Genomic DNA, 18,640 nt, shown 5'->3' on the forward strand with positions numbered 1-18,640 from the left:
CAGTCAGGTCCATAATTATTGGGACATCAACACAATTCTAACATTTTTGGCTCTATACACAACCACAATGGATTTAAAATGAAACAAAAAAGATGTGCTTTAACTGCAGCCTGTCAGCTTTAACTTGAGGTTATATGTATATGTAGATGTACATCGGTGTAGGAATTACAACAGTTTAAATATGTGCCACCCTCTTGTTAAGAGACTAAAAGTAATTGGACAGAATAATAATCATAAATCAAACTTTCATTTTTTAATACTTGGTTGCAAATCCTTTGCAGTCAATTACAGCCTGAAGTGTGGAATGCATAGACATCACCAGACGCTGGGTTTCATCCTAGGTGATGCTCTGCCAGGCCTCTACTGCAAATGTCTTCAGTTCCTGCTTGTTCTTTGGGCATTTTCCCTTCAGTTCTGTCTTCAGCAAGTGAAATGCATGCTCAATCGGATTCAGGTCAGGTGATTGACTTGGCCATTGCATAACATTCTACTTCTTTCCCTTCAAAAACTCTTGTGTTGCTTTTACAGTATGCTTTGGGTCATTGTCCATCTATGGAGCGCTGTCCAATGAGTTCTGAAGCATTTGGCTAAATATGAGCAGATAATATTGCCCGAAACACTTCTGAATTCATCCTGCTGCTTTTGTCAGCAGTCACTTCATCAAAAAATACAAGAGAACCAGTTCCATTGGCAGCCGTACATGCCCATGCCAGTGGTGTGCTTAGGATCATGACCAGTTCCTTTCCGTCTCCATACTCTTCTCTTCCCATCACTCTAGCACAGGTTGATCTTGGACTTATCTGTCCATAGGATGTTGTTCCAGAACTGTGAAGACTTTTTAGATGTTGTTTGGCAAACTCTGATCTGGCCTTCCTGTATTTGAGGCTCACCAATTGTTTACATTTTGTTGTGAACCCTCTGTATTCACTCTGGTTAAGTCTTCTCTTGATTGTTGACTTTGACAAACGCACCACATCACACTGCCAAAAACAGGCCTTCAGAGTATATCGCATTAGTATACAGTGTTCCCTGTTTGGCATCCATAAAAGGAAGTGGCGCACGCTCGCGGTCACATCCTGTTTTGGGTATGTGGAAGTGCACAAAGGCGTATTGTAAAAATACGCTTCCATGCATGCGCGCGCAGCCTCATAATGAAACCGTGTTTCAAGAACCCTGACTAACATGACTTCCGGGGCGATGCAGGTCGCCCCATGAGCCCCGCGGTAATGTAGGTATCCGCTAGCGTTAAATCGGACACTTCCAGCGCAGCGTACCGCAACGTGGGAACTATAAACTTCCCCATAACCTTTCATTATGCTGCGGTAGCAGGGCGGCAATATGCCGCACAGCCACAGTGTGAAAGGGCCCTTAAGAGGAACTGAAAGATAGTAGTGGGTAAACAAAAAGCAATACATTGCAAAGTGAGAAGTTAAAGAATAGAATAGATACTGCTTGTGTGGCAGTTGGAAACAGCTGTTATTTCCCATAATGCAACAAGGTTGACAGATAGGAACGTGTCAGTGCCATGTCCCTGACATCACCCTGCGGGGGGAGTTTCACCACACTATGAGCCATACAGACATCCCTGATGATCTATCGGAGAAAAGGGGGTATCAGCTACTGACTGGGATGAAATTCAATCTTGGGCTAAAGTCCCTCTTTAAAGCCAATTTTGAGGGGAAGACAATTCATTTATATGTATGTTTTTGAAATGTGGTGGGAAATCAAGTGCACAAAGGAAGACAGGCAAACACTGGGAGCACATACATTCCGTGTAGTTTGTGTCCTGGCCCAAATAATTTGAACCGGCGAGAATATGATGCACTGCACCACCGTGCTACCCAATACAAAACTTTGGATCATTTCCCTCTAAAGTTAAATGAACAAGTATGAAATTTTAGACTCATTTTGGTTCTCATTATCTAGTATTAGGATTTAGTTCAGAAATGTTAGTGGCCACTTTACCGGAGAGTGTCTTCTATGAATACCACCATTGTATACGTGTGGTGCAGGAAGTGTGTTCTTGGGTCAATCCCACAGATCAGTCAATCACAGCCCGTGAAAAATATTTTTGAGGTCTCAGATCTATATTTAGAATGTTGTAGGATTATGCAGGGGATCTGTGATACTTGGAAAACAGAGATAAATGATTTAAAATGGGGAGATGGGAACGAACGCAACAGGCTTCAAGTCTTTAATGTAAGGTTGGGATTCCTGCCTGAAGAGCTGGCAATCAGAACACTGGATCCAGATTTCCCAGGCGTCATTCAAGCTCCTTAAAGTCCCTCTGTGGCCGAGTATCATAGTCCTGATGATTCTTGTTCAGCACTGCGCTGGCTCTTTTTCCCAGTTGTGCAAGCGTAAATACGAGAAGGATCAGCTCATCAGATTACAGTTATATGAAAGGTCACAAGAGCACTGTACATTACTACTGCTAGCAGCGCTACCACTGTGTCTGTTCTGCCGAGGCTGCTGTCACTATGGAACATTACACTGACAAAACACTCCAATTCCTAGTACAGCTGCGGAGTGGAATGCAGCACACACCAACAGCTTATACTGAGCGGCCTTTCTCACGGTCTGTCCTGTCAAGCCCTGAGACGCAATCATCTGAGAACGAGAAACCAGTCATTCTGAAAACATCTCAAAACAAAGGAACACTGCGTAAATAGTGGTCATTTCATCTAGTGTGTTGGTCAGTTATGACTAGCGATGATTGTAATCTGCTTATTAGGGTTACGCGACATTTTGTGTAATTTTTCGCAATAACAGCCATACATAATTATGGTTTGGACATTCAATTGATTTTGCATAATACATTTGTAATTTTGTATAATTACATGAAATGTCATGTCATTTTGTGCCAACTTTAGCAGTTACTGGTAACAGCAAAGCCCCTGTACATACTATCGTCACCATAGTTGCTACGTTTGTTAAGTGGAATGGTGGGAACAAGTTAAACAAAGTTAACAAAAATTTAAAAAAGACCTTGTAGTTTTTGTGAAAACTGATTTTAAATTTTAAATATACAAAGTAAAAAATGTTTTTTCAATGACAGTTTGAAAAAACATTTTTCCTTTGTATTTTCAAAATTGATTATCTCAAAAATTATAAGGTCTTTATGAAAAATTATTCCTGAGGGCTCGTTTACATTGCGTTCCGTTCGCGTTGGCTGGTTTTTGACACTTTTTTTTCCCGATTTCTGTGTGTTAGCCGTTTTTGTTAAGAGCTTTTCTAAGCGCTTTTGCAGAGCGATTGTGTTTTTTCACTTCCTGACGTCAGAAAGGAAGTGATCTCTTTGATCCAGAAAATAAAAAATACAATGTATTTATTCTTAAAAACGCGAACTCAATCGCTGCACAGTGTTTTGCGCCTTCCTATACCTTCCATTGAGGCTGAATCGCCTCAAAATGGCCCATGCACCACTTATCTGAATGGATCGGAAACGAACCGCTCAGATGTGAACTTTCTCATAGAGAATCATTGCACACGCGCTTTCAGGGCAATTTTGAAAATCGCCAGCGCTTAAAAATGACAAAAACGCCCCTAGTGTGAACGAGCCCTGATTCCCACTATTCCCCTTAACATACGTAGCAATTTAGGTGCCTATAACATGTATTGGGGCTTTGCTATTAACAGCTAAAATCGGCATAAAATTATGCAAAAGTTACTCAAAATTGTGAAATTATGGTTCCTGATTATGTTTACATACTAAATGAATTACAATTTTCCCCAAAATTTTACATTACGATTTTGCTACTTAATTGTAAATTACACTGCGAAATTACGATTATGCAAAATTCGTGCTCATCCCTAGTTATGGCCTACAGTGTTTCTGGGACACAAGCCGACACATATGCTATACCATCTTAATTGTAATGGACAACACATCAAGCTCTATTCATTCTCCACTTCACATCCATCCATCACTCTTTTCTTCTTAAAATATGTGATCACCTTTATGCCAAATACGTACTGTATATACTCAAGTATAAGTCTAAAAATTTTACTTCATAAAAGTATAGGGGTCGACTTATATACGAGTCACTGACGACACTGATCACAGACTAATGTGTGTACTAATAGTGATATTCCTATTTGCAGCAATTTACCCAGTGGTAAGTGATACTTTGAGGAAAGGAAATGCCAAGAAAACATATATCTGAAAGTCCTGGCTAGTGGCCACAACAATTACCAAGGAAATGGGCAGGGGGGAAGTACTGGGCTGCATAAAAGGGAGTGAATAATTTCAGCACTTGAGGCCCTGGAGGGAGGTATTAGCTGCACTTAAGGGACAGGTAGGGTTAATGGCTGCAATACTGTATGCAGTGCAGTCATTAACCACTCCTGAGCCCCAAGTGCAGCCATTAACTTTGCTGGGTAGACTTATACTTGAGTCAATGAAAAATTCCAGCTTAAGAGGATTGAATATTGGAGTCGACTTAAACTTCAGAACTCAAATCTCTGCTGTGGTGAAATCATCCTATTTTCACCTGAAGAACATTGCAAAAATCAAGCACCTCATACCCCCAGAAGATCTGCCAACCTTAGTCCACGCCTTCATCACATCCCGACTGGACTACTGCAATGCTCTCTACACTGGCCTTCCAAAAAAGGTCTTGTACCGACTACAGCTGATACAGAATACTGCTGCCAGACTGCTAACCAACCAACCCCGTCACTGCCACATAATGCCAGTCCTGCACTCCCTTCACTGGCTACCTATAGAATGGAGGGTCCTATTCAAGATCGGCCTACTGACATTTAAATCCCTGAATAATTTAGGCCCTGGATATATGAAAGATATGTTGCAGCTGCGTAGCAATCCCCGCATTCTCAGATCAACAGGTTCTAATAATCTAGTCATACCCAGAGTCCACTTGGAAACTTTTGGTCCCAGAGCCTTCTGTCATGCTGCCCCTACGTTTTGGAACTCCTTACCTCAACAGATCAGGACAGCCCCATCCCTGGACGTGTTTAAATCCAGACTGAAAACCCACCTGTTCAGTTTGGCATTTGCAGAAATATAACTTTTGTTGTGTGAATACTTCATCCTACTAATTACTGAATCTGAGAGAGCCTAAGCGCTTTGAGTCCTATGGGAGAAAAGCGCTATAGAAATGTTATTGTATTGTATTGTATTATAGACAAGGTCGACTTGTATTCGAGTATATACGGTACTGTATAACCCTAAGGGCCAAAACTAGGATGTTTGGCACATTTAATTAGTAGACACTCACAAATTTCATACACAAACCCCAGCTATAAGCCTGTTAAGTAAAAATGTAAGGCTAAGTTCACAGTGGGACGTTAAAGTCACACGTTAAAACAACATTTAGCGCAGAATAACGCGATGCAATAAAAACATCAATGCCCCGTTCAGAGTGCACGCATTGTGTTGGTGTCTAACACTGCACGTTAATTGAAAGTGCTGCATGCAGTGCATTATACACGTTATTAGCTGCGTTGGACTGTTTGCCCATGCTCAGTAATGACTTGGAAGCATATTTTTCATTGCCTGTATTTTCTACTGTATCTGCTGTATGCGTTGGTAATGCTGCGTTGTGACTTTTTGGGCGCGTTGTGCTGTAAGTTTGCTTTGCGACTTTAACATCGCATCAAAACGCAACGTCCAACTGTGAATCTAGCCTAAAATGGTTTTTGTTTTTGCTGTTACTGTTCAGTGGACAATATCAGAAACAGCTGAGATGTTTGCTTAAAGAGCAACTGTTAACCATAAAATAAAAAAAATCAATTCTCTATTTTTATCTCGTAAACAAATAATAAGGATGCTAACCAGGCAATCCAAAAGTTAAAAATCACTCTTAATTTTCTTCTCAATAGAATATCATTTACCAGGTCCCCTGGCTCTTATTTGGCACATCTGCAGCAAAAGAGAAGTTGCAGTGCATGTTTTCTTCTTTACGTTCCTCCCCTTTTCCTCTCAGGCTTAACTAATGCAGTCTGATTGGTTGAAGTTTCTTTCACTCCCATTTTCCCCTCCCACACTTCTTTTCCTCTCTGATTGGACAATATTTCTTGTGCTGAGAAGCTGAGAAAGTGACTCAGCTGAATTCCGATCCATACAAATAAACCAGGTCTGCACAGTCACACAATGATTTGTGACAATGCACTTCTTACTGCAGAAGTGTGGGAGTGTCTGAAGACTGGGAGGAGGGCGGGCAATGCATACACAATCAGGCAGAGGAGAGGAAACAGAGTAAGGGTGGAAATTACATCAGGATTGGCTTCACACACAGCGATTCTAAAATGGAAACGGACAGAAACAGAATTCTCTTTATTTATTATGTAAAACTTACTGAAATCAAACTGTGGACAGTGCAATATATATGTTATGTAAGTAGAGCAAGTATTTATCTACTAATATACTGTATGTGGATTTTTTTTTCCAAGACACCCTCGATCAGAAATACAAAATCCAAATTATGAACGCCTACATAAAATATGTAGGGGTTAAAATTCCAAAAAATGTATCAAACAGTGGCTCTAATGAATAACTCTCCTTTTAGAAGTAATTTGAAACCGTAACTTAGAGAATGGAATTTCCTTTCACTTTCATGGCTAGGCCGCATTTTGGCTATTACTGTGTTATATTAACCCTCTCAAGAATGTTATACCTATTCAGAGTCCTGCCAGTAGAGATACCAAAGGCATAAATAGACTCTCTTCAAAAAGAAATCAACAGATTTGCATGGACATATAAAAGACTTAGGATCGAAGAAAAGCAGATGTATATTAATAAAAAGCTGGGAGTCTATCCTCCCTTCGTCTACACCAAAGGGAAGATAGACAATGGACAATTGGCGGGCGTTTGCCGCCGGCATCCGTGACTCGTCATGAAGCTTTTGTATCAGGCGGCGTGTACCGTTTATCGGCGTTTGCGTGAATCCGCTGTTCCGATCCCGATTTCTCCTGTCTCTCCAGGCGACCCTGGATGCTACATGCCATGTCCAGGGTCAATTTACCGCCCTGTCCTAGTGTCCCACTGCAGGGACAGATCGCGACGGGAAGCCTCCGGAAACCCTCGCAAGCCCCCGAGTGAGATGCCTGCAAAAGGGACAACGCTGGAAGCCAAGCCAGCCCTAATTGTGCTCAAATTGTCTTAAAACGGGTCCCTGAATAATAATGCAATATACTTGCATTACTGTTTTTAACCTAATTTATAGTATGTGCAGCGTTAGCTGGTATTCTTTGTACAAATAATAATAGTAAACAGTGTTTGTCAATCTCCATCTGAACAATGCACATCTTTAAGGATCTCAATCTCCCTAGCTGTAAATTATGGTTTTGCAGTGATTTTCTTAGTTTGAGGACCACTGGTCTACACAGATACTTTATTGCTGCTCAAGCAGCGCAACTCCCTCAGACAATAACAAACACTCAGGAACCGCTTTGGGTAGACACAGAAAATGAACTAATTAAACCTTACGCACAGTGGCATAGGGATGCAGAGTTAGTGACTGCACCGGGGCCTATGGACCGGAGGGGCCAAGTATTGGCCCTCCTTCAAACCACGTTATTAGCTCTATTGGTGTTTATCTGGTAATGATGATCATCTCAATGTGTGCTTTGATTACCCGTATATACTCGAATACAAGTCGACCTCGTGTATAAGTCGACTCCAATATGCAATCCTCTTAAGCTGGAAATTTTTATTGACTCAAGTATAAGTCTACCCAGCAAAGTTAATGGCTGCACTTGGGGCTCAGGAGGGTTTCATGACTGCACTGCATACAGTATTGCAGCCATTAACCCTACCTGTCCATTAAGTGCAGCCAATACTTCCCTCCAGGGCCCCAAGTGCTGAAATTATTCACTCCCTTTTATGCAGCCCAGTACTTCCCCCTGCCCCTTTCCTTGATAATTGTTGTGGCCACTAGCCAGGACTTTCAGATATATGTTTTCTTGGCATTTCCTTTCCTCAAAGTATCACTTACCACTGGGTAAATTGCTGCCTGCGTCCACGTCCCTTCCCTCCCGCTGATTGGAGGGAAGTGACGTGGGCGGGTAGCGCCGATACGGAGGAGGCGGAGGAGCGGCGCTAACAGACAGGAGAAGGTAAACATTGTGCTGGCGACACGCTGCGTGTCGCCAGCACTGCGGGGGGTATAGCGGCGCGCAGGGGGGTCCTGGAGGCACACCATGGGGCAACAGAGGCTGGTGTTAGTGTGCACAACCAGCCTCTGTGCCCCACTAGCATAATTAAATCCCACCTCGGGTTCTCTTTAATAATAAGCCCACAGACTACCAGAAATGTAGAGAAAAACTTGCACTGCCCCGCCTCAGAAAAACGTCACATTGCTCATGCCTTCCATTATATGAGATCCCTTGGCTCTATAAGTAGCCCACCAATAGCATCCTAGAACGAGAAATTTTGAATGAAAAATCCATTGGGAAATCTATGTAATATAACTCAAAGTTTAGGTTTTCCTCTTTAGTTCCTCTGTGTGTCACCTCATGTCCTCCTGTGCCTTTTTGTCCCCCCCGCCCGTGCTTCTTTTGCCTCCCTTTGTGTCATCTCTGTTCCCCGTGTCTCTTTTGTCCCCCTCTGTATTACCTCATACCCCCCCCCCAAGTAGCGAGTAGCAACTCTTGCCCTTGATCCCGCGCTTAATCTTCTGCCGCTTAGCATCCAATGAGCATACTCCTCTCTCCCTCACTGCTTCCCACCTAGTGCCAGTGTTTCATGAAGGCACGATAAGTCAAAGTCGGCACTAGGGGGAAGCAGTGAGGGAGAAAAGAGAACGCTCATCATGAAGGCAGCGGCACTAGAATAACAATGGTGACTGGACACTAAGGGCTTGTTTCCATATAGCGTGCTTTCAGAATCAGAATCATTTATCTCAGCCGCGCTTTATGGAAACGCGATCGCAGGGACATCAGAGAGTGCATAGACTGCACTGGCTGCTGTTTCCATAAATGTGCTGCGATTCTCCACTGAACCACAGTGCATGGTTGCATGCATTTCGGGGCAATTGGGCCCATGATCCTATTCAGTATAATGAATGGGATCGCACAAAGCGGTACGGAAAATTAGGCCCTGCAGCATTTTTTAGATTCGTGGACCGGAACGTACGGAACGTATCCGTACCAATGGACGCATGTGAATGGATCCATAGGTTAACATTGGATCCATTCACATCCGTTTTGTTTGGGCAGTATACGTTACGGTTCCGATCCGCTAATGTGAACAGGGCCTAACACAGTACTCTGTCAGTGTGCTTGCTTTCACAAATAACCGTGAAGCCCGATGAGCTCTGCATCTGTTGTAGGTCTTTGCTTTAGCTGCTCTCTCCCTTCCTCAAATCTTGTAAAAATTCCAACACAGAATTCCATCTGATTAAAATACCTCACCTGGCTTATCTTCCATTTCACTAGTGTTACATTTACAAGCGGCCACACCGCGGTGAACATTTACAGGCATAAAAATAGACCAATGGAACACACTGTACGCATTATGTAATACAAGCGCTCAAATCTTCTGCTGATAGCATTACATATACCCAGAGCCGGATCATCCACAAGGCAAACCTAAGCAGTTGCCTAGGGCCTGGAGAGAGTCTAGGGGCCTAGTAGATGCTAGCCACCACCAAATCTTACTAAAAAAGCCTGGTGACCATCAGCGGTGGGCGAAAATTGCTACAGTATCTTGCAGGGCCCCATTCCATCTCAATCCTTTTCTGCATATGCCAGACATTAAATGAGTATAATGTCTGGCATATGCATTTTTATCAGATTAAAAATAAATAAATAACAGTTTGTAGTTGCAGCCAGGCACCCTGTCGCTTTAAAAAGATGGATGTGCACAGCTAGAGGAAACACCACTCCAGACAAGTCTTCAAGAACGTAGCCGGCACCATCTGCTATGCTTCAGTATTTATTGCATTCTTGTCATATCAATAAACAACGTTTCGGAGACTCTGCTCCTTTTGTCATGAACTTGAAAAAGGAGCAGAGTCTCCGAAACGTCGTTTATTGATATGACAAGAATGCAATAAATACTGAAGCATAGCAGATGGTGCCGGCTATGTTTCTGGAAAAAAAATAACAATGTGGGTAAATAACACTTCATTTTAGCTTTCCAGTTTTCATACGGTTCAAATGGACGATTGGCGGGCGTTTGCCGTCGGCATCTGTGACTCATCATTAAGCTTTTGTATCAGGCGACGTGTACCGTTTATCGGCGTTTGAGTGAATCCGCTGTTCCGATCCCGATTTCCCCTGTCGCTCTAGGCGACCCTGGATGCTACATGCCATGTCCAGGCTCAATTTACCGCCCTGTCCTAGTGTCCCCCTGCAGGGACAAAAAACGCAGATTGCGACGGGAAGCCTCCGAAAACCCTTGCAAGCCCCCGAGTGAGATGCCTGCAAAAGGGACGCCGCTGGAAGCCAAGCCAGCCCTAATTGTGCTCAAATTGTCTTAAAACGGGTCCCTGAATAATAATGCAATATACTTGCATTACTGTTTTTAACCTAATTTATAGTATGTGCAGCGTTATCCGGTATTCTTTGTGCAAATAAAAATAGTAAACAGTGTTTATCAATCCCCATCTGAACAATGTACATCTTTGAGGATCTCAATCTCCCTAGCTGTAAATGATGGTTCTGCAGTGATTTTCTCAAAAACCCAGGATGTGATGATATGGAATTACGCTAATCACCTCTTAAAGTGGACCTGAATTCAGACCTTCCTCGCTGCTCTAAAATATGCACAACAGCATAATAACCTTTAAATAAAAACATTTTTTGTTACAGCTGATACAAATCAAGCAATAAATCTGCTGTCTCTCCTTCCTGCTTTCATGGAAGCAGACACATTGTTAACATCCTGTGTTTACAAATTAGCTGCTCTGCCATGGCAGAGGAGATTCCTGAGCTGAAACAGCAGAGAAATCAAACAGTGGTGATTCACAGATGAGGGGGAGTTACACAGGCTAAATTCTCTAAAAACACACAGAGTACATTTCTCTCTGTTTTCCTTCTGTTCTGTGCAAGACTTCAGGTCCACTTTAAAGAACCCTATCGCAAAAATCTGAAACATTTACAATGAATGTGTATTAGCTGTACATTTGTCCCAGAGTAAAATGCACCATAAATTGTTTTGTTTTTTTCCTTTGTTTCTGTCACTTTAAATATGCAGTAGAAATGTGACAGACTTTGGACTAATCCATCTCCTCATGGGGAAACTAAGGAATTCATTGTACAACATCTAAAGCCAACCTGAAGTTAAAGGGAACCTAAACTGAGAAGGATGTGGATTTTTCCTTTTAAAATAATACCAGTTGCCCGCTCTCCTGCTGATCCTGTGTCTGAAATACTTTTAGCCACAGCCCCTGAACAAGCATGCAGATCAGGTGCTCTGACTGGAGTCAGACTGGATTAGCTGCATGCTTGTTTCAGGTGTGTGATTCAGCCACTACTGCAGCAAAGATACCAGCAGGACTGCCAGGCAACTGGTATTGTTTAAAAGGAAACATCCATATCCTTCTCAGTTTAGGTTCCCTTTAAAGGAACATATAAAGCCATTTTCTGCCTTCCTAACAAAAATGCTGCTTAAAGCAAAAAAAAATATTAGACAATGAATTGTATATGTAGTACAGGTAATAAATAGAGCATTAGAACAAAGGAAAGCGTCTCATCTTGTTTTCCAGTACAGGAAGAGTTAAGAAACTTCAGTAGTTATCTATGCAAAAGAGCTTTTTTGAGCTCTTCAACCCTACTTAGGTCAAAGACAGACCTATTTTCTGAAGCACTGAAACAAACAGTGAGAGATCGTTTTAGGTTAAGGTATTACTGCAGGAAAGTTCAAAGGGTTAGTAGTTCTGCTCTGTTTTATAGTTTAAAATATTCAGTGTGATTTGTATGCTGCAAATATGACAGAATGATGCAATGTTATAAAAAAAAAAACCTCTAAAAATCTAACTGAAAATAAAAATAAGCTACTAATGTTCTACTCATTATCTGTTCTACACATTCAATTCATTATATCATAGGTTTTTTTTTTCTTCCGGTTTGCTTTAACTAACTGTTGTTCTTGAATACACCTTGAATAATTGACCTACAGTGAGTATGCAAGCCTGGAGTTTTGACTCCGCTGGCTGCATGCTTGTTCTACATGTAACAGCTAATGCCAAAAGCCAGAACGACCACCGAGGCAGGTGGCATTTTTAAAAAGGAACAAAGGTGGCATATTTCAATTAGCTCTCAGTTGACTTTCTCTTTAAGAAAGTTACTTTAACAACAGTATATACAATCAAGAACACATTATTTTTCCATACTACATAATCATACAGTATAGTAGGAGTGACCATGTGATCAAGGTGTACGTTTATTGCTGTGCTGTGTCTATGATTGAATAAAGGTCTCTTAAAGTGTAACTGTCGGGCATAAAATAAAAAATCAATTCTTTCTTTTTATCTGGTAAACAAGTAATAAGGATGCTAATCAGGCAATCCAAAAGTTAAAATCTCTATTACTTGTTTATAAATGATCATTCCCCAGTTTACCTGACTCTTATTTGGTACGTTGCTGCAAAAATAAAGTTGCAGGCCATGCTGGGTTGTCTTTTTTTGCTTCTGTACATTAGTAAAGTCTGAGGGGAAATAAAGAAGCAAAAAAAGACAACCCAGCATGCCCTGCAACCTCCTTTGTGCGGCAACGTACCGAATAAAAGTCAGGTAAACTGGGGAATGATTATTTATACACAAGAAAAGTAATAGAGATTTTAACTTTTAGATTGCCTGGTTAGCATCCTTAATACTTGTTTACCAGATAAAAATATATAATTGATTTTTTATTTTATGCCCGACAGTTACACTTTAAGAATTTAAACTTATTTTAGATCAACTTAAAATGAGACTAACAGTAAAGGATCAATGTAATGGGACTCGGCATGTTCAATCTGCCACGTGTGAAATATCAGCTTCATTTCAAAGCAGTACCGATAGTAACTGCCACACATACTGACCCTTCGGCCCTGCTCCTCCTGATGTTTCTTCAGCTGCTCCAACATATCCTGGAACTCTTTTTCCTTTTCTAAGGCTTCTTGGATGGTGGCTTCATTCTGCTCAGCGTATGCCATGGCCACCACGGCCAGGATGAGGTTGATCAGGTAGAAGGAGCCCAAGAAGATGATGAGCACAAAGAAAACCATGTATGTTTTACCAGCTGCCCTGAGAGTCTGGAAGGAGAAAAAAAGAGGAAAATCTGTCACCTGTATTTCAGGCTTATCTGACTAATAAATACTGGACATTCATCTTATTGTCTGGAGTTTAAAAAAAATACAGATTTGATTATTACATTGGCAAAAAAAACCAACATCAAATGAAATTAGTGTGATCAATACTTTCTGATATATTTTCTAGCTGCTTGGCTAATCAAGGATATATCATAAATAGACAATGATCAAGAATATCCCATAAATAAATTGTCTAAGATGGATAGACAGTTTATGTGAAGCTATGAACATGCCTATGCAACAGCTGAAAGAAGCTGTGATTGACAGACACCTGGCGTGCAGAAGTACCATAAGGTCACGAAGAGTTGGAGCCGACTAAACGAATGAGGAGGAGGAGATTGACAATGCACATTTACAGTATGATGCAATAACTCCGTAGGTCTCTTCTAATTTTATCCACTCTTATTTTCATTTTTTTTATGATTTTTTCAAAATGAGATCAACTATTTTTCTCTTCATGCAAAATCCTTCAAGTCTTCAGAGCACACAGAAAAGGAGGCAGCCCAGTTTAAAAAAAGTTTTCAGAGAAATCGGGCACTTACCAGCTGGAACAGGTTCTCCCAATAGTCTTGTGTCATCAGCCTAAACAGCGCCAAAAAAGCCCAATTGAAGGAGTCGTAGCTGGTATAACCATAATTGGGGTTTCTTCCAGTTTTCATGCATACAAAGTTTTCAGGGCATTTGCTGTTGATAAAAGTACCGTAATCAACCAATCTGACAAGAACAAAATACAACTAGCAAAGTACTTAAAAAGGGGGGTTAGTTTTACACTAAAACTATTCACTCTTAGGTTGTGTATATGCCCCAGTGAATTGATGCATATAGTTTGGATCGCACCTGCTGAAGAAAGTGTGTGTGCCACTTTAAGTCAAATAAAATAAAACAATGTACAGGGCGCTCAACAAAATAAAATCATTAGCATCTGCATAAAACCCTTCAGTTTGACAGGCAATACAAAGTCCTCATAAACTTCCCACAGTGCTGATGGCCCTTGAGGTATATTATCTTTCCTGTGCAGCTCCTTCAACAATAGTACAAGTTTACGCTCACCAGATAATATGGCTGTCCAGTTTAGGATCAGCAACACACGCCTCTGGCCTTGCCAGTTCACAGATATGCCACATGTGTTCCACCTCCGATCTTCATGGCTTCATACATGTAACAACAAAAACAACGCAATGGTGCAACACTGTATGGCTTTTCCAAGCTTCCACAACACCACCAGTGCTCCTTGGTAAAACTCAAGCACCCAGTGTTCCACCACCGAGCTTAAGCCTCTCACCAGATATGCTGGCCGACCCAGCACAGATCAGCAATCAGCGATTGAAAGTGTGTTACGATCACTCCCTCCAAAGTAGGATTTCCTAAGACTCAAACAGGCTGGATATAGTGTAACTCCGTTTTTATTTAAAACATTAAAAAAAGTAGTGCACTTACAGATTTCCACTTTAAAATGCGCATAGCATATCAAGTTGTCCTGGGTTCAACTAGCGTCGGAGCCAAAGGAGCGCAGCAGATGCTAGATGAACCCAGGACAACTTGATTTGCTATGCGCATTTAAGTGGAAATCTGTAAGTGCACTACTTTTTTTTAATGTTTTGAATAAAAACGGAGTTACACTATATCCAGCCTGTTTGAGTCTTAAGAAATCCTACTTTGGAGGGAGTGATCGTAACACACTTTCAAGCGCTGATTGCTGATCTGTGCTGGGTCGGCCAGCATGTCTAGTGAGAGGCTTAAGTCTTTAGCTCGGTGGTGGAACACTGGGTGCTTGAGGTTTACCAAGGAGCACTGGTGGTGGTGTGGAAGCTTGGAAACGCCATACAGTGTTGCACTATTGCGTTGTTTTTGTTGTTACATGTATGAAGCCATGAAGATCGGAGGTGGAACACATGTGGCATATCTGTGAACTGGCAAGGCCAGAGTCGTGTGTTGCTGATCCTAAACTGGACAGCCATATTATCTGGTGAGCGTAAACTTGTACTATTGTTGAAGGAGCTGCACAGGAAAGATAATATACCTCAAGGGCCATCAGCACTGAGGGAAGCTTATGAGGACGTTTTATTGCCTGTCAAACTGAAGGGTTTTATGCAGATGATGATTTTATTTTGTTGTTTTACATTGTTTTATTTTATTTTATTCAACAAAGGACTTAGCCTTTAACACTATCACAAAATCGTTAAATTTAAAATACATTTAAACACATACAAATAAGAAGTGCATTTATTCCAGAGTAAAATTAGTCATAAATTACTTTTATGTCTGGGTTTTAAACCGCTTTAAAGGACAACTATAGCGAGAGTGATATGGAGGCTGCCATATTTATTTCCTTTTAAACAATACCAGTTACCTAGCCGTCCTCCTGGTCCTGTGTCTCTAATACCTTTAGCCGTAGACCCTGAACAAGTATGCAGCAGATCAGGTACTCTGACTCAGCTGACTTAGGTTATACTGGATTAGCAATATACCTGTTCCAGGATTTTTACTCAGAAACTACTTCTGCCAGAAGATTGACAGGGCTGCCAGGCAGCTGGCATTGTTTACAAGGAGATAAATATGGCAGCCTCCATATCCCTCTCACATTGGGTCCCTTTAATCACTTTTTCCACCACTACAATATATCTACATCCTTTGTGACTTCATCTAAGCCACAAGGACGTAGATATATGTCTTGTAGCTGAAGCACAGCTGTGCAGGATTGGGCTTGCTCCTGTACAAACCTCTGGCAATATCTGATGCAGCACTAATTGGTGAAAGGAAATATATGTTCCCTGAGACAACAAGATTGATTTTTACCAATTAAAATACATTTTTTTTCTCAGTTCATGGGGTTAAATACACACTGTAGTACTATTTTCGAATCAAATATCCTTACCATAAATTAAGACAGGAACATAATCTAAGTTTGTGACAAACCGAAGAAATAGCCAAACAAAATGTGTGTTTTTTATCTACAGTAGCGCCTTTTATTTTTAAACTGGAATTGGTAAAACTGAGAAATAATGTGTTTTTTCTATTTTTTTTTCACTTTTTCACATTAAAATGCATAGAAAACAAAACTGTTGGATGGATAAAAAATGCCATACAATGAAAGTCTAGCTTGTCTTGAAAAAAACAATAGACATTTTATTTAGGTATCATAAGTAGGGATAAAGTTATTGCTGATTAAATAGGGTCATAGCTAAACTGTCAAAACTGCTCTGGTCTATAAGTGGGAAACAAGGTCTGGATGCAAAGTGGTTAAGCGATTGGCAATAATGTTGTTGTTTTTTTTTTTTTTTTTTTTACTATGTGCTATTTTTATTTACGGTAATTAGTCTGCGTTGTAGATAACATTTTTTGGGGGAAAAAAATTACTCACCCGCTATCACTGCTGTTGCCACACAGAAGAGCGTCAAGTGCCCCTTCCAGGTAGTAAAAATTAGCTATTTCCAGAATAAAAAGAAAACACAAAATAAGTCCCCACCGCATATGAAACAACAATAAGGCAGCAAATCGTACAGAACACATATACATCTCATTCTGTTAAACAGACAATATATTAGGTTAGGCCAATATATTTAGATGCAGCCTTACTCTCATCGTTGAGGTAGGGACCCCAGTCTATAGTGACATTGGCATGCACATCCGTGTCATTGGACATTGTGGAGTTGAAGTCCAAAGGCATTTCACTAAGGGTGAGATTTAGATAATAGTCATATGCCTCTTCTGTTGGCGGCCAGCGCACACACTTTTGTCTCAGATTTCCCATGAACAGTTGTAGGCCAATCAGAGCAAAGACAGCTAGACAGAAAACCGTCAAAATCATTACATCCGATAACTTCTTCACTGACTGAATGAGGGCACCAACGATGGTCTTCAAACCTAGAATAAGAAAAATATGCTGTTATTGTTAGACTATGAGCAAATGGGATGACATTCAAAACCTTGCTGTGGTGATATTGTGAACCTGATTTACTAAGAGATCTTTACTTGTACTTGGAGTGTTTTAGCAGGTCTGCAATGAAGCAGTGAAAAAGGGCGCATGCGGCAAATGGACTAATTGGGCGTCGCCATAGGCGCCAATGTAAAATACCGGATCAGGAATTTGGGTGCCTGATAAACAGCGGATGCTGGTACAGCGCCCACTGTATATTGGGCACCCAATTGCCAAAATAGGTGCCTATAGCAGTGCCTGAGAATTTGCGTATATTTTGTTAAAGCAGTGCGATGATCGCATCGCTCTGCTGCTAGTACAAATGGGGCCTTAGGTAGCTAATGTACGAGGGGTTTAGGCAAGTAGTGTGTGTGTGTGTGGAGGGAAGGGGGGGTTAAGGGTCGGGCATGAGGTAGGTAGTTTGTGCGGGGGGAGGGAGTTTAGGTTTAGGCAATAGGCAAGTAGTGAGTGTGTGTGTGTGTGTGTGTGTGTGGGGAGGAGGGAGTTTAGGTTTAGGCATTAGGCAGGTAGTGTGTGTGTGTGTGGGGGGGGAGTTTATGTTTTGGGAATTAGACAGGTAGTGTGTGTGTGTGTGGGGGGGGGGAGTTTAGGTTTAGGAATTAGGCAGGTAGTGTGTGTGCGTATGTGGGGGGGGGGAGGGGGGAGTTTAGGTTTAGGTATTAGGCAGGTAGTGTGTGTGTGTGTGTGTGTGTGTGTGTGCGTGTGTGTGTGGGGGGGGGTTTAGGTTTAGGCATTAGGCAGGTAGTGTGTGTGCGTGTGTGTGTGTGGGGGGGGGGGGGGGGTTAGGCATTAGGCAGGTAGTGTGTGTGCGTGTGTGGGGGGGGAGGGGGGAGTTTAGGTTTAGGTATTAGGCAGGTAGTGAGTGCAGGGAGGGGAGTTAAGAGTTACACGTCAGGAGGAGGGTTCTCTGTGAGAGTAGGGTTAGGTCCATTAGTGGATGCCCAAATTTCCAGGCCCCTTTATTGGACGGAAGTGGTCTGCAACACTGTAGGGATTGCTGAAAAGTTAGTAAATTGGCAGTTATGTGGTTTCAGTATCATACAGGAACCGGAAGTGAGGCTTTTTTACTCTAATAGACAGCTGCAGCTACACCACCACTCATTTATAAACCTCTTAGCAACTCTGAGTACAATGTACTTTACTCCTAGGGAGTGTGGCAAGCAAAGCGCCCATGTTTCAAAAAAAGCACTTGGCTAACGTAACCCGATGAGGGTGTTCCCACGGCAGCATTGCAAACGTCCTGACTGTAGGATTTTTCAGAGCGATTCAGCTTGAACGAATGTGCAAAAATTCACATTTATTCAAAAATTGCTATGAAAATCATTTTGCGTTGTGAGGGCCTCAGTGGAGACCCGTGGAGCATATTCTGCAGAGCAGCCTGAGTACAGGTTTGGATGAAACATGCTGGCTTATTTGTATGTTACGAACAGGAGTATGCCATATGG

General features: G+C 41.7%; 1 protein-coding gene across 2 annotated transcripts in view; it reads right to left on the reverse strand.

The window, feature by feature from the left end:
* Positions 1 to 18,640, reverse strand: part of SCN4A (sodium voltage-gated channel alpha subunit 4) — a 177,954-nt gene that overhangs the window by 75,513 nt on the left and 83,801 nt on the right. For both annotated transcript variants that reach the window (XM_068263066.1, XM_068263065.1), the window contains exons 7-10: positions 16,835 to 17,122; positions 16,620 to 16,683; positions 13,801 to 13,942; positions 12,989 to 13,201 (exon numbers count right to left, since the gene is read on the reverse strand). In XM_068263066.1, coding sequence (XP_068119167.1) covers positions 12,989 to 13,201; positions 13,801 to 13,942; positions 16,620 to 16,683; positions 16,835 to 17,122 — 707 coding nt within the window. The remainder of the gene's footprint in view (positions 1 to 12,988; positions 13,202 to 13,800; positions 13,943 to 16,619; positions 16,684 to 16,834; positions 17,123 to 18,640) is intronic.

Source organism: Hyperolius riggenbachi, chromosome 12, assembly GCF_040937935.1.
Source record: "Hyperolius riggenbachi isolate aHypRig1 chromosome 12, aHypRig1.pri, whole genome shotgun sequence".
Lineage (NCBI taxonomy): Eukaryota > Metazoa > Chordata > Amphibia > Anura > Hyperoliidae > Hyperolius > Hyperolius riggenbachi.